The sequence below is a fragment of the Mesoplodon mirus genome (assembly GCF_964341445.2).
Source record: "Mesoplodon mirus genome assembly, chromosome: 10".
In the NCBI taxonomy this organism is placed as follows: Eukaryota; Metazoa; Chordata; class Mammalia; order Artiodactyla; family Ziphiidae; genus Mesoplodon; species Mesoplodon mirus.
The window spans coordinates 56,335,864-56,351,145 of NC_138986.1; the positions used below are offsets into that span (position 1 = coordinate 56,335,864).

General features: G+C 31.1%; 1 protein-coding gene across 5 annotated transcripts in view; it reads right to left on the reverse strand.

Annotated features, from left to right (window-relative positions):
- Positions 1 to 15,282, reverse strand: part of GRIK2 (glutamate ionotropic receptor kainate type subunit 2) — a 648,281-nt gene that overhangs the window by 127,429 nt on the left and 505,570 nt on the right. For all 5 annotated transcript variants that reach the window (XM_082633756.1, XM_082633753.1, XM_082633752.1 and 2 more), the window contains one exon: positions 13,038 to 13,261. In XM_082633756.1, the coding sequence (XP_082489882.1) occupies positions 13,038 to 13,261 (224 nt within the window). The remainder of the gene's footprint in view (positions 1 to 13,037; positions 13,262 to 15,282) is intronic.

Below are 15,282 nucleotides of genomic sequence, written 5' to 3' on the forward strand. Positions count from 1 at the left end.
CTCTAGGCTCACATGTCAGCTGAATTCACTACTTATTTTCTGGCTTTTTGCACTTATGGTACTTGTATTCCATATAGAAATAGAACATTAATAATTATCATTTGATGTTGTCTAATATGTAAATGAGATTTAAAATACAGTGACCATTCAGCCCTGTTTATAGAGTTTGGGTCATAAGCTAGACAAATAAAATTCTGAAAAGATTATGCCCTCATAAAAAGATGTAGCTTCAAAATTATGTCGCAAATTAAAATCTACATAATTCATCTACCTAGAGAGAGCTGATCATTTATATACAAATAGATAATTAATTTCATCCTTGCAATAAATCCAAAATAAATTATCAACTATTTTGTAAAACACTTCCTCCTTTAACACATAAAGTAACATTAATAAAACTAATTTATTTAAGCCACATGTTTGCACTCAAATCATAATTTCCCAGAATAAAAAAACAGAGTTTGCTTGCTAAATTTATCATTATTCCAAAATAAGTTTTTTACCAATTATCTAATTATCTTTTAACTTTTAATGCATGTAGGGAAGTGTTTTCCAAAATATTCAATGAGTGTCTTTCTGATAATTAAATAGCAAAACTTGATTTTCTAACCAAGTTCACAAATAAGTAATAATGAGTTGTCCCAACACCAGATTTTTTAATGGAAGGAATTTTTTTAAATTACATAATAAAACCTAAAATTTTCACATTCATTATTTTACTTTTAAAAAGCAGTATATTAAAAATGGAAGCAATTATAAAAATAATTTTTAAAACTTTAAATATTAATTACTACAAGTAATATTGTCATAAACTGCCATTTAATAGATGTGATGGAAACTTATGTTTTCATATCAGCAAAATGAGTGCTGATAATAATTCCTTGAGGAATCAGGAGCATGAATGCTCAGTCTGGTATAGGTTATTCCATTAATCTATATAGAATGTGTATGATAAAAACAAAAAAATTTAAATGAACTTACACCCTAAAGCAATGCTTTGCACCTTTGATTCAGCAAATTTAATTGACTGCTATTAATGGAGAACATGTAATAAGAGACAAGGTAAGATTAAAAGAATAAAAATGTCCATGGCCAAAAATGTTTGGAAATTGCTGAGTTAAGGTAACATAATCTGATTTTTTTTTTATTGCAAGTCTTTTCAGACAGAGTCTTTAATGTGTTAATAGTGAATCTCTAAGAGGAGGATCTAGTACATAGTTGTCCTGACCTTATTCAATCATAAAACTCGCTTGGGTTCATTTTTTTCCCTTTAGAAGCAGCTTAGCATCTAATATTTTGTATTATACCTTATAATATGGTATAATTCATTTATATAGTGTGTATGAAGGCTACACATTTTTATTAAGCTCCAACTTCTTCATTGCTTTAGAAAAGTTGGGGAAAGCACTGATGTAGTATAATATTCCATATCAAGAATAAACCAGAGTTATTTTCTACAGGATTGAAAATTTATATTTTTATAGCATTATTTAAGATATTAGGGTAACAGGGACTTCCCTGGTCGTGCAGAGGTTGGGAGTCAACCTGCCAATGCAGGGGACATGGGTTCAAGACCTGGTCCGGGAAGATCCTACATGCCACGGAGCAACAAAGCCCGTGCACCACAACTACTGAGCCTGCACTCTACATAACTGCGAGCCACAACTACTGAGCCCACGTGCCACAACTACTGAAGCCCACGCACGTAGAGCCCGTGCTCCACAACAAAGAGTAGCCCCCGCTTGTCACAACTAGAGAAAGCCCGCGTGCAGCAACGAAGACCCAACACAACCAAAAATAAACAAATTAAAAAAAAAAGATATTAGGGTAACAATTCATTCTTCTTACACAAAGCTTATTTTGTAAATTCTTGTCTCAAGAATATAGGCCAGGACCAGAAAGAAAATACTCTAAAATGTGAAATATTTACACTTACTTTTCATACATTTTAAAACAAGCTTCGTTAACTTGTTTTAAAGAAAATGCCAGTTTAAAATAATAACACAGGAAGGAAGTAGTCAGGCTACTTAGAGGCAGACACCCTGATAACAGAGAGAAAGAGAAAGAAAACTTCACAATTTGAAACTTGAAATAAGAAATTTGAGAGAATTTCATGTGTGACCAAATGATGCTTCGCAATTTAATAATCCCTGTGGCAGACACAGTCAATTACATAGCCAATAACATCTTTCTTACTTACAAAAGAACCGAGGTGGCAGTATACCCAGATAAAAGAAATTCACATATGCAGGTTCTTTTGCAGGAAGGAATATCCAACTAAAATAATTCTAGCCAATAAAATGTAGACAGAGGAATCATTTCCTTTCTGAATTAAAAGGCAATGTCTTTTGTCTTTTGCCTTTTTTTTCCTACTGTTTTCCTGCCTGGGACACAAATATGATGCCTGATGTTGCCATGACCATCTTGCAATCATGAGGATGAAAGCTTCAGTCTAAAAATAGTGTAGCACAGAGATAGAAGGTACCAAGTTCCTTGATACCACCTTCAGCAGCTGTTTCAATCTTGCCCTGCTTAAGGCTCCATTAGAACAATCCCCCTATTTATTTTCATAACTGTTTCATCAGATTTCCTATTAACCACATGTGAAACTATTCCTATTAACACAGGTTTGAACCTATTACTAAACTTTCAGAGGACATTATTGATGTTTATAATACTGTTACTGAATAATCTTAGAAAATTTATCCTTTTAGAATTTTTGATTAAAAATTATAAGGAAGACCATTTCATGATTAAACATTTTCCATGTAAAGAGTTAAAGTTTCCTAATATGATGATAAAATCACAATAATTCAGAAAACATCAGCATTCACAATAACATTCCATGAGATTGTCATACAGCTAATGTTATCCTCAGTGTATTCCTCTTTTTAGTTATTTTAATATGCAGTTGACTTCAAGAAATTATGCAAATTGTTTAGATATCAAATTATTTTCATCAGTGAAAGGATAAATTGGTATTGACTTTAAGTTTAGAATTACTGCAAAGGTTCTAATTATATTAATAAAAACCCAACCCTTAACTTTTGCTTTTACAGCTTTATAACCTTGCTGTTATCATCCATATATCTTTCTGATGCACCTTGCATATCTGTATAAGCACATTCCACCTGGACAACCTGCTATTCACTTTTATGACCTATACTTTTCGCATCATTTGAACATGGTATATACTAGCAGTATGCTGGAGCCAACTCACAATGGCTTGTGAGAGCCAATTTTACACCTATTTCCCAACTCCATGCTCAGTGAGACTCCATTGGTAGCTTGATATTAGCCATAGTGGTAGTATTTAATACCATGAAAATTGGCAATTACCACAAATCAAAAGCCTCTCTCATTGTCATAGTCAGTTATCAAACAATTACTATCACACCACTGAACAATACACATCATTCATGTTAAAATTTATGCCTTACATTGTTCACTAATTAACCGTGGCACTGTTTAATTGGTAGATTTAATACCAGAAAGTCACCAGATTTGCATAGAGTGAAGCACAAGGATTATCTGTACATGAATGCTACAATAATATGCTATTGAACATATTATTTAGTAGATCTAAATGGATTGGGAGGGCTTAATGAGATGGTAACAATGATCAGTTCCAGTGATTTATAATTTATTCATGACAAATTTAAATTGTGATCAATTTTTATTTAAAAATAGAATCTTAAGAAAAACTAAACATCACTATCAGCTACAAATGGTTAACTAGAAACAATATCTTCAAAATGTAGGTCTTCCTACTGATTCCCATTAAAATTTATATTTGACGTAGGAAATTAACTTCAGCAATAGGCTGATTTCAGATTCTTGTGACCTACTTTTATCCTAAGAAATATTAATAAAATTAAGTCTTAATGGTATGCTACAATTTATTTAAGTTTTAAACTAGCTCAGATTGTTTTTATTGAATGGAATAAAAAAGTCCTTATTATAATCTTCTCTGGGTTATTTTAAGATTTCTGAAGGAAAGGCATTATTTTGGGTGCCATAAAATCCAGACTTAATTTTACAAATGTAAAATAAAAAATATACATTTCTACACTTAAAGCTGGAATCTATTTTTTATACTATACGATGGCTTTTCTGCAGTCTCATTAAATAGTTGCTAATACCATTTTTAAAAAAACACTCAATTGTCCAATCAAATTAAATTGAGTGGCTTTAAATTGAGAATAAAAAGGAAAATGTCCAACATATCAACATTGTATCAGAAAGTATAAGTTTGTCCTATCAATAATTTCTTACCAATATAGCTATTTGTTTGCAAGTGAAGTAACAAATATTAAAAAGTTATTTTAAAATCAATATGAGCATAATTTACAGTTGAAAGAATTCTCTCTTAGACTTACAGATCAGGAGCAAGTGTTTAGCTTGCAACACACTTGCTAAGGATTTTAAAAGCAGTAAGTCCAGTATTAAAAGGCTCAAGGAAGACTGTTCTCAGATCAGTCAGGTGGTCAGGTGGTTTCTAATACTGGAAAATGAAACAGACTATGCTTTTTAAAAAAATGGACACTCAGTCAGTAAATGAGGTTATCAACAAGAATTAACAAGAACTTGAAGCTAGCATTGAAAAGGTAGCATTTGATTTTCTAAGCATCATTTGGACATTTAAATTGATTTAGCTAATATGCAAATATCTGGATTATACAAAAATAGCAAATAAGCTACCATAAACATGCAAGGCTCATAAAGCTATTTTTTCCTCATTGAATTTTTAACTTTAATAAAGTTTCACAAGGGTTAATGACTTGTGGGCTTTCTTTTCTTCAGGTAAATATCTTTTGAAATTATATTCTATTGTACCAACTATATCAATAAAATATTTTAAAATTAAGTGTATGCACCATATATGCAGTTTAGTATCTAAAACAACTGAAGTATGTTTGGAAAGCATTCACTATTTTTGTTTGCAGCTCAAATATCTGAATTAAGAAATATCAACATAAATATTTTAAATTTTTGGCAGAAGGAAGACTTAAAACATTACAAAATAATGTTTATAAAATATAAAAGCATATTATAAATTATATTATAAAAATATCTTCCTAATTAAAAAATTTTGAAGCCCTAATTGAAAATTGTAGTAATATGAAAATTTTGAAATCAACATACGTTTCCCTGAATGTAACTTGCTTTTGCATCTCCTTCCACAAGCAAAATTTTCACTATTTTCAATTTTTTTTGGTAAAATCACCTTAGTAATATCAGTTTCCAAAACATATCTTCAGTCAGTCTAGTGAATTGCTAAACTTATATTTAACACACCTCCCAGCACCCCCATTTTCAGTACCAGTAATAGTAAGGGAAGCAGGGAAACACTTACCTAATTTTATTATGTTAAAATAATATTCAGGTGCATATTCTGAACCAACTTAGATGACAGTTGTAGCCCTATTCTGTTTATAAATTTTATCATGCCAGTAACATTCAAAACCTACAATTTCACCTTTGCTTCAAATATCAAGTCCATTAATTTAATGGGGAAATCTATTTTAAAGTCATTCACCTCATTTTGTCATCTCAGGAGTAGTCAGACAGGGCACGTGACCATGGGTAATGTTTTACAATAATTAATTTAGGGTTAAACATCTCTTGTAAAGAATAGCAGGAAACTAAGTTATATCCAGGCTAGGGGTGGAAGGGGAGTGGTAATGACCTTTTATATTTGTTATAAAGTATTGAAACTAAAATTCTCTTTCAATTCAAGGTACATTAGATAAAATAGAAAGAATTATCATAGTTTTAAAATGCAGATGTGTATTAATAAGGTTTTTTTTTGTCATAAAAGTTGTCGGGTTAGTTTCTGGGCTTCCAAACAAAATTTCAAAACTAGGTATAAAATCAACTTATTTCTAACAGAGATAACATAACGTTTTTACGGTGTCCCTTAGTATGCATGGTTAAGTAAAAATATTTAAAACTATAGGTGTTGAAAACCAACAGAATACTTTGTATTGTCATTTGTTTTACTAATCCTATTTATATATAAAATAGTTGCTTTCAAGCTCTTTCCATCCAAATATCATATTGAAATTTCTATTGTTATTTAGAGAGCAATGGTATTTTGTCTTAAAAAATGTGTACATATATATACCCAACAGGATTGATATGAAAACAATTTAACTTGAATGATGTAATTATGTAATGGAATGTAAAAAATTATAGCAATTAAGGTGTTGTAGCATGCTGTAATGGATGAAGTTACACTGGTTGATGACACTATATCTCCTACTCATTAATTATTTGGATAGAGTGCATTATGTTACATAGCATGAAGAAATAGTCATAAATTACCACTAAAAATTACATCCATACATTTTCATTTAATATTGATATTTCTCCTACATCCATAAGTTAGTTTAAAAAATCAAAACAATATCAATAGCATCTTTAGTTTCCAGAAAATCTCACAATGTGGTTCAATTCTTTTACTATATACAGCTAGTAATTTTCAGGGGAAGAAAGTTAGCATTTCTAGAGAGTAAGTTTATAAGGTAAATCTGCACATGTATGGCTTGTGTCTCCTGCTTAGACGCCCAAGTGGATGGAAATATTTTTTAAGCTTCCTTATTTGCAGTTCTAAAGAGAAAGACACATTTCTTAAGCGTAGCTAATTAGGGTGATACTTTTAAGCAATCACCTGTTATTATAAAGCAATATACCACTAACACGTAGTGCAAATATTAACTATAGCATTCTTTTAAGTATTTTTAAAAAGTAGCCAATGTCTTTTTTTTTCTGAAATCTCAGAAAAGGTGGAAGATGAATTTAATGTGATAGTCAAAAAGAACCAAATGATAGAAGTTCCTTTTCTAAGTCTGTTTTCTTATAAATCTGTTTTCTTTTCTTAAAAACAAACTTCCTCCCTAAAATAAATTAGAATTTTAGAAGCGTAACAATAATAGCATTAAACAAAAGGTAAACATCTCTAATCTCATTTGTGAGAGGTATGGGAACAGGGGTGATGTATACCTATTCATTCCTTAAACCATAAAAATAGTTACTGAAAAAAGCTAATAAATTAATCTCTTCATGGTTTTCAAATTAACGTGGCTATTGTTGACATGCAGTATATATTAGTTTTCTTCCTTTTCTCTCTCAGTCATTTCCTTCACATGACCCACCAGCCCACTACAAAACTACATAGGAAAACATCAATCGGAAAGAACTCTTACACTAAAGAATTGACAGCAAAGGGACAGATTTATCCAAGTAAAAATGTTACTAATTTAGGCACCATGCTTATGATTAAAGGAAAAAAATGATCTATTTCCTCTACATTTCTTAAGACAACTACCTTTTTGAGCATAGTACTCTCAATCATTGTACAAACATATGTAGAAAGAAAAAAAGAGACTCCTAGAGAATATTTCTTTCTTTACTCATTATCTTTGTTTCACTGGCTTCCTGCACAGACTCCACTGTTTCCAGGTGTATGTAAAAGCTTTGGCATCTCTTGACTAGACACTCTAGATAAAAATGTTTTATAAAGAACATTGCTAAATTATTTTTAAAAGACACTGACTTTCCTGGGATAGTTTAGATTGTGAAGACCTTTCTTAAGTGGCTGAGAAAACCCCCAAAAGTCCAAGGGGACAACTGGAAAGAGAGAAGTGCAATTTTGTTTTGATAATTAACACAGACAAAACAAGCTGGGAAGATAGTTTCTTACAAACAATTCACAGTCCTCTGCAGTTATGGGAGAAGTAGCTACCGAGAAATTGCAAAATATTGAAGAGTAAGTGCATCACTTGGTGAAATTCTGGGTTCTTTTTATCTTGTTGGTTCTTTTTTAAGAGTCACCTCAAAGAATTTCTTTCTAATGATCAAAAAATAAATAAAAGGAAAAGTAAGCAAAGAAAAAATAAAAAGAGAAACAAGCCATTCACAATATTGTTCTTGTCCTGTTAGCTTTCCAATCTGAATCAGCTAATGAGAAATGTACAAGAGACATGGTAGCAACTACCAAAGAGCCAACACACTCCTTTTCCAAATCTTTCAAAGAAAAAATTTCTTACAATGTACTGCTTCTCATCAGGAAGTGTACATATATGAGTGTGTATGTGTGTGTGTGTGTAAAATATAACTACATGTTCCATAAAGGATTCATTAAGAACAGAGGTGTGCCATTTTTTGGTAGCAAATATAATAATTTAATAAAATTGAACTTCAATTTTTAGCATTCTCAAGTTTCTTAATGTGACTCTATATACTGTAATTTATTAAAATTAATTTCTGTGATTTACTGAGCTAGGCATTGTGGAACTTCTAAATTGAAACAAATCATCATAGGGTGACCATAGTTCTCAGAAGCTCATTGGCCAAGATATTTATTGAATGGACACACTTGCAATGACTGGACAGAGGAAGCTATCTTGCTTCTAGGAGTCTTTGAATTAAATTCAGTGATGGAAGCAAGTAAAGACACAGAGGCAAAAAATTTATCCATAGGATAAAAAAATAAAAATGCGCCATCAAACTTCTGTTCTTACATGTATACTTAATTTTGTCCTAATAATCAAAAACATTTTTATGTGGAAAAATAATTTGGAAAGAGATGCAGAGACTTTTAAAAGATACTCAATCATAATTATCTTTAAAATAAAATGTCAAGAAGCATTTGATTACAGATTACCAAAAAATCACTTTAACTTTAAATTGTCTTTGTCTTACTCAGTTTTTATCAAATCTTTTATTCTTGTAAATGTCTAGCATAATTATAAAATTGAGAAGTGGAATATGTTTATTTTCTCTTATGATGACTGAGATTATCTTCTTTCTCCTATACAGATAATTTCAGTCCAAATTTCTACTGTCTCAATTGTCTAGATACCATATTTACCATAGTTGAAAATAAGTCACTGACTCAACTTAGTTTCAATTGGTTTGGTTCTACCAATTACAAAAACTAAGAATTTTTGGGGGGTTAGTGACTCCATTTATACTTTCAACCATGAATATTGTTGGAACCATTAAAAATAAAGAGTTAAATTATTTTATAATGGGTTTACAAAATAACAATTGTAAAAAAAAAATCTGTTAATATAGAAGTAGCCTCAATTCCTATGGAAACGTAATTTGAAAGTGCATTTAGTTTTATTCGATGTTGACTTCTAGGTCCATAATTGAGGAATTTCTTAGTATAAACAATTATAATAATCACTTCCGTAGGTGTGAAAGGCGTACTAGCATAAGAGTACTATTTCAAACCAAATTTCCATTAAATTCTAGGAAAATTTCTAAATGGGAAGAGGAATAATAGATAGGCTTCCCTGCAATATACTAGAGTTAAAAAAAACATAAAAGTAAAATACATCTAAAATTATGTTATGTAAAACTGAAATGCTTTTCTAGTAAGAGGTGGGAAAGTTGGTGGCAAAGGCATGCAACAAAATTGGCATTTCATTTAAATGTTTCAACAGTCTTTTTGACAGATTAGTTTAACATTGAACATCCCACCAAAAGAGTAATCCATTTCCAAGTGCATAATAATTCATTGTTGCCCTTCACCATACATTAAATGTCACCCATCATTGTGACAGGAATATAAAAGCTACTGCACACTAGTCAGGAGCCGAGATCAAAGCTGTTAATGCAAGCACTGTCGACATGGTTTTCTAAACTCGGTTAAACCATCAAAAACACTATGTTTAGAAGATCTTTACCTCTGAGCTCCAAGAGAAATACAGAATATTTTTGCAAGTATAAGGACTCTCAGTAAGGCAATAGCCTTGCCATCTTGTGACCACAGACCATGTTAGAGCCAAAATGTATGTCAAGACGGGCCTGGCAGTCGCTGTAATAATAAACCTTTGAGCAGATTCTAGGGAGACTGTCCCTTGCTCCCCTGCAACCTAATCCAATAATATAATAGATGATATTCTAATATCTTAAAAACCAGGCAAAGTAATTCAATGCAAAATCATACCAGAAATTCCTATATTCTTTTTAACTTAGAAAAACTAATCTTATGTATATAACATATTGAGTATCCTTGATTTGCTATTGCTAAGAAAGCCAGGTTGGTCAAAATTTCTTGTCTTCTTTTACTCTTTCTCCTATATTTGGCATAATCATTTGTTCATTTAAGTAATCTAAGAAATTTCTGTAATAATTTATTACTACCAAATTTGGTATAGTATTATTTTTCTTCTCCAGAGTTTAGTTGTATTTAATTTTTAAATACCAATCTTAAAATAAAATATGCAAAGTTCTTATATGCTTAGTGAATAATTATTAAGGTTACATCAATCCTGTTGGAGGTAAATGTGTATACCATTATTCCTTTCTTTTAAGTTCGACCTTCAGTTATTCATCTTTGTATATCAAACTACTAAGGACCTTAGACCAAAATTTACATGCTAAATTTCAGAACAGCTCTGGTTGTCTTGGTGACACCTATGGCTAAAAGAAAATTTTAAATTCTTTAATACTATAGTCATTTAAATTGACTTATTTTATAAATAGGATCTATTATATCAATATCTATTTTTTTAACAAAGGAAATATTTGAAGCAAGGTGAAAAATATCTCTCATTAGTGTAAAGGGTGGGTTCCCTAAAAGGCTTTTTATATGACTAATTGCCATCCCTATACTAATATACCTAGATCAAAGGAAGAAACGAATAGAAAGAGGGGGAAAAGATTTAGGGGCATATATGATTAAGCACAAGCCCGTCATGGATTTCTTCCTAATCCTCTGTCAGTGAAGAGCTATTCTTAGAATACCTAGGATAAGGCCATTCTATATCTAGAATGCAGTACCTCAGGTTCATCTTTACTCTTAAAGAAGAGTTCTCAGCTAATTCAGATAAGCATGCTGATTATGTCATTATGCTATAAACAACAATGCAACTGTTTTCAAGAGATCATGGATTATAAAACCATACCAAGACAAATAAGACAATGTATTTTTTTCTTTTAACACTTGCTAAAATAAATTTAGAGCATTTTCAAGTATTTCTTAGATAATCTTTTTTCTTATAAAATGAAGGTTTGGGAAATATTAAAATGGTAACAATCATTATTTACTTTTAAATTTAATTTTAAAAACATATAACCTATTAATAATTATCACTTACAAATTTATCATAAATTTAATATTGTTAATACTGTGATACAGCAGATATTCAATAAGCCTCAAATCTAGTATTCTAATGATAACTAACAATCTGCCTAATGTCTTCTTTCCTTTATAGTTGTATATTTCTCTTCAGTGAAATATATGTTACAAGTTATTTTTAGATAAATATATTTAAAATACATGTAATTCATTAAAAAACATTGGATAACTATAAAACATTTTCATGGCTTTCATTCAAGGCCAATACATATTTATTGTCAGATAAACACATTGGTTATGAGTTTTTTAATGAAAAAATGTATCAAGTCATGTTTGTTCTTGGATTTAAGCATCTGGTACAATTCTCAGAACATTATAGGTAATCAGTAGATACTTGCTGAATAAATTAATGAATAGATGAGGGATATAAATTAATGTATAATACTTCATGGAATCCTAATTATCCAGTGTTCACTACAGGTTCAAGAAATATTTGACTAATTGAGTGAATGATTGATGGAATAATTAAAGTGGAAACAGAAAACAAATTGAAGGTGTGGCTTGGTAGCTAAAAAGACATAGAAGATTAATTGTAACAATAATAATTGGGACAATATTAGCTGGTGACTGAAACAAAAGTAAAGTAATGTCAATTCAAAATTTTAATTATATTTAAATCATTTACTATATTTTAATTTTGAGATAAAATTTATTTTAATTCTAAGTAGATATTACATAACTTCTTAAAATTCAATATAGCATAATATCTGATAATAAATATAAATTTTGTTGTTGAAGTGGTATTATTTTAGAACTCTGTTTTCTGAATTTCAGTGAAAATAAAACAGATATCTGAGAATTTTTTAATGTAATTTGTCTTTCTTTTCTTTGTAATCATTAGGACAAAGAATATACATAAAGGAAATGCCATACTTATTTTGACATCAGTAATGATGTTAATATGTTCATCCGTGATCTCTATATGGCATAAGACATAATCTTTTTTCACAGATAAAATAAAAATGCTACATTTATTTTGAACTGATAAACAATCATGATGTCATTTTGGTTAGAAAGGTAATTAAGTTCTACAATTGAAATTTAGACATTTTCCTGTCATTCGCACATCATGAACTTCTTTCACGGTAGCAAGAGTTCAATAACAGGTCAGAGTGGATTTTACTTATACAAAATCATTTGGTTTTGGAGGTTCAGTTTAGAATTTAAATGGACTCTACTCAAGAAACTTTCTTTTAATCTGCGTTTTAGTGTGTTTTTTAATTTGACAGTATTTATACAGGATTATAATAATGTTGAGAAGTGAAGAAAATATTCTGAGATAATCTGTAAAGAATGGATTTTTATAATACATATTACTTTACCAAGAATATGTAATATTATTTATTACTTAATATAGGATATCCTATATTATTTATTATTTAATAGAATATTTGTAATTTGCCCATAAATGAAGATATTAAACTTCATTTCACATCGTTGACTAAGATGCTGAAATAGAATCATTTTCAAATCCATTCATTTAATCACTGACAAAATTCAATAGTAATATTCTAAAATTCAAAGACCCTAAAAAATGGCACACCAGTTAATGTTATGTTCTCAGATAGAAAGACATGGATGAATTTTCAAAATGAGGAAATAATTTTTATATCACTGTGAATTGAACTGTTTCTAGCTTCTTATTCAGAAGAGTAAACTCTACCACACTTATAGCTTACTGACACAGCCAGCATGCTTTCTGCCCAAAAAGGCATCAGAGTACATTTTAATAAGTTATATGACTCTTAAAAGTTCATTATTCTCCAGCACCCCATGGGAAATAAAGAAAAAGAAAAGTAACGTTGATTGTGACTTTTGACAATTATTAGTTAGAAAAAGGAGGTAACAATTGCCAAAAAAATCACAAAAGTGAGCATGTTACCTGGCTATGACAAAGAGCACACAACTGACACCCAAGTAAGCCAGCAGAATATACATCCAGATATCAGGGGAGAGAGGATTCAGGAAGGAGAAGACGCCTGGGTTTGTACCATTGGGCTTGCGGTACAAAATACTTATTCCAAGTGTCATAAAGGGCTTGGAAAAGTCGATGACCTTCTCTCGAACGTAGGTAATAGCCAGTGGAGCAACTGCAAGGTCAGCTTTCTGTAGAGAGAAACACAAAAAAGGAAAAAAAAGTGTTCTAAGTCACAACAAAGTAGTAACCATATTAAATAAAACAAAGACTTTACACTCAAGAATTGTCTCAGCAACAGTCATGTTAACACTGAAAGCGTTCTTAACTCTGAAGTGAAGCATCTGATTTACTCTGCTACTAATTTCTATGAGTTTCTAGATTAACAAATCAGCAGTTATTGCAAGTAGATATAGAAAGCAAAAACTATATAGGATGAAAAACACTCAAGAAACCATTGTACATTTAGTACCTGGATTATTATGCTACTAAACCTGCTCATAATACTTTTAATTTAAACTTTAAAAACAATATCAATTATGATTTTATAAATACTTTGGTCAAATTGTATATAATAATAACTACCTCCAATTATTTAGCTGATAATCGAGAAACATTTATTTTTCTGGTTTTAAAACTATGGAGCACAGTTAAAATGTTTTATTCTTTAAATAGTTAACATTGTGAAAATCCTCTTTTAATGAGATTTTGTTTATGGCCCCTGAATTTTGTTACTATCTCTCTAATTTGTTTTATATTATTTAAAGAAAATCCTTGCAGCCTTGCCTAAATCGCATTAGGAAATGAGTTTTTCAATTGTCACAAAGTTGCTAATTTTCCAGGTAGCTTAAATATGTTAAATTACTAATGCTTTTCACTCGCCATGTTTTCTGTCAGGGATGAACTTAAGCTCTAACATATTGAAATAAATAATTGCAGTATTTTGAAGTAACAAAGGCATCTATTCCAACCTATGATGGGAATCTGTATGTCTTTTATTTTTATAACCACATGGAGCTTTCAGAGAATATATGGAAATGCTCATCTTAAAGAACTACAGAAAGATGTACAACAGAATGAAATTGGTCCTTGGGCTTCCCTGTTGGCACAGTGTTTAAGAATCCGCCTGCCAATGCAGTGGACACGGGTTCGAGCCCTGGTCCAGGAAGATGCCACATGCCGTGGAGCCACTGAGCCCGTGCACCACAACTACTGAGCCCGCATGCCACAACTGCTGAAGCCCGCACACCTAGAGCCCGTGCTCTGCAACAAGAGAAGCCACCGCAATAAGAAGCCCACGCACCACAGCTAAGAGTAGCCCCCTCTCTCCGCAACTAGAGAAAGCCCGTGCACAGCAACGAAGACCCAATGCAGCCAAAAATAAATAAATAAAATAAAATAATTTTTTTTAAAAAAAGAATGAAATTGGTCCTCTACTGTTTCCTTGTCTCAGGGATTGTTGGAGGACTTAAGGAAGAACCTTCTCTGAGAGGCTAAGTTTGTTGACAATATTATTCTGAGTATGTGTTTGTGTGCACTTGTGCATTGCGTGTGGGTGGTGGTGGGAGATGCTTGGATAGAATATCTTTGAGAGTAGCAATGGAGAGGGAAAGATATTTCCTAACAACCAGCAAGGAAAAACAAATCTTCAGGGTCCTGGCAAGAATACAATCGTATTTCACATTCATAAGTCAAGGAATGTCAATTTAACAATAATAATTGTTCATACTACTTGATCATTTGCTATGCAACAGGCATTGTGCTAAGAAGGTTACTTGAATTGTTACATTTAATTCTTATGCAATACTACTGTTATTCCCATTTTTAGATAAGGAAACTGAAACCACAGAAGTTAAAAACTTGTTCATTGTCATAGAACTAATTGAGCATTGGAACCAAGGACATAAACCTAAGCTTTTGGAATCTATACCTAGAACTAACCATGTCATGCATCTCAGAAACCGTAAGTGGAATCATGGAGACATCATTCATTCATTCATTCATTCATGTAGAATGAATGTAGAGATGGAAAGGGAAATACATAGAAGCAAGGGCAGGAATTGATAGATTATAGTCTCAGAATTTAAATGGTCAGGTGCAGAGTTCATGCAAATAGAGCATTTTCAACAAAGGGGAGATGGTTTGAAAAAGTAAACAAGTTTGTTAGGGAAGGAAAGTGATAATATAAGAAACAAGGATTCCAGGTTAAAAA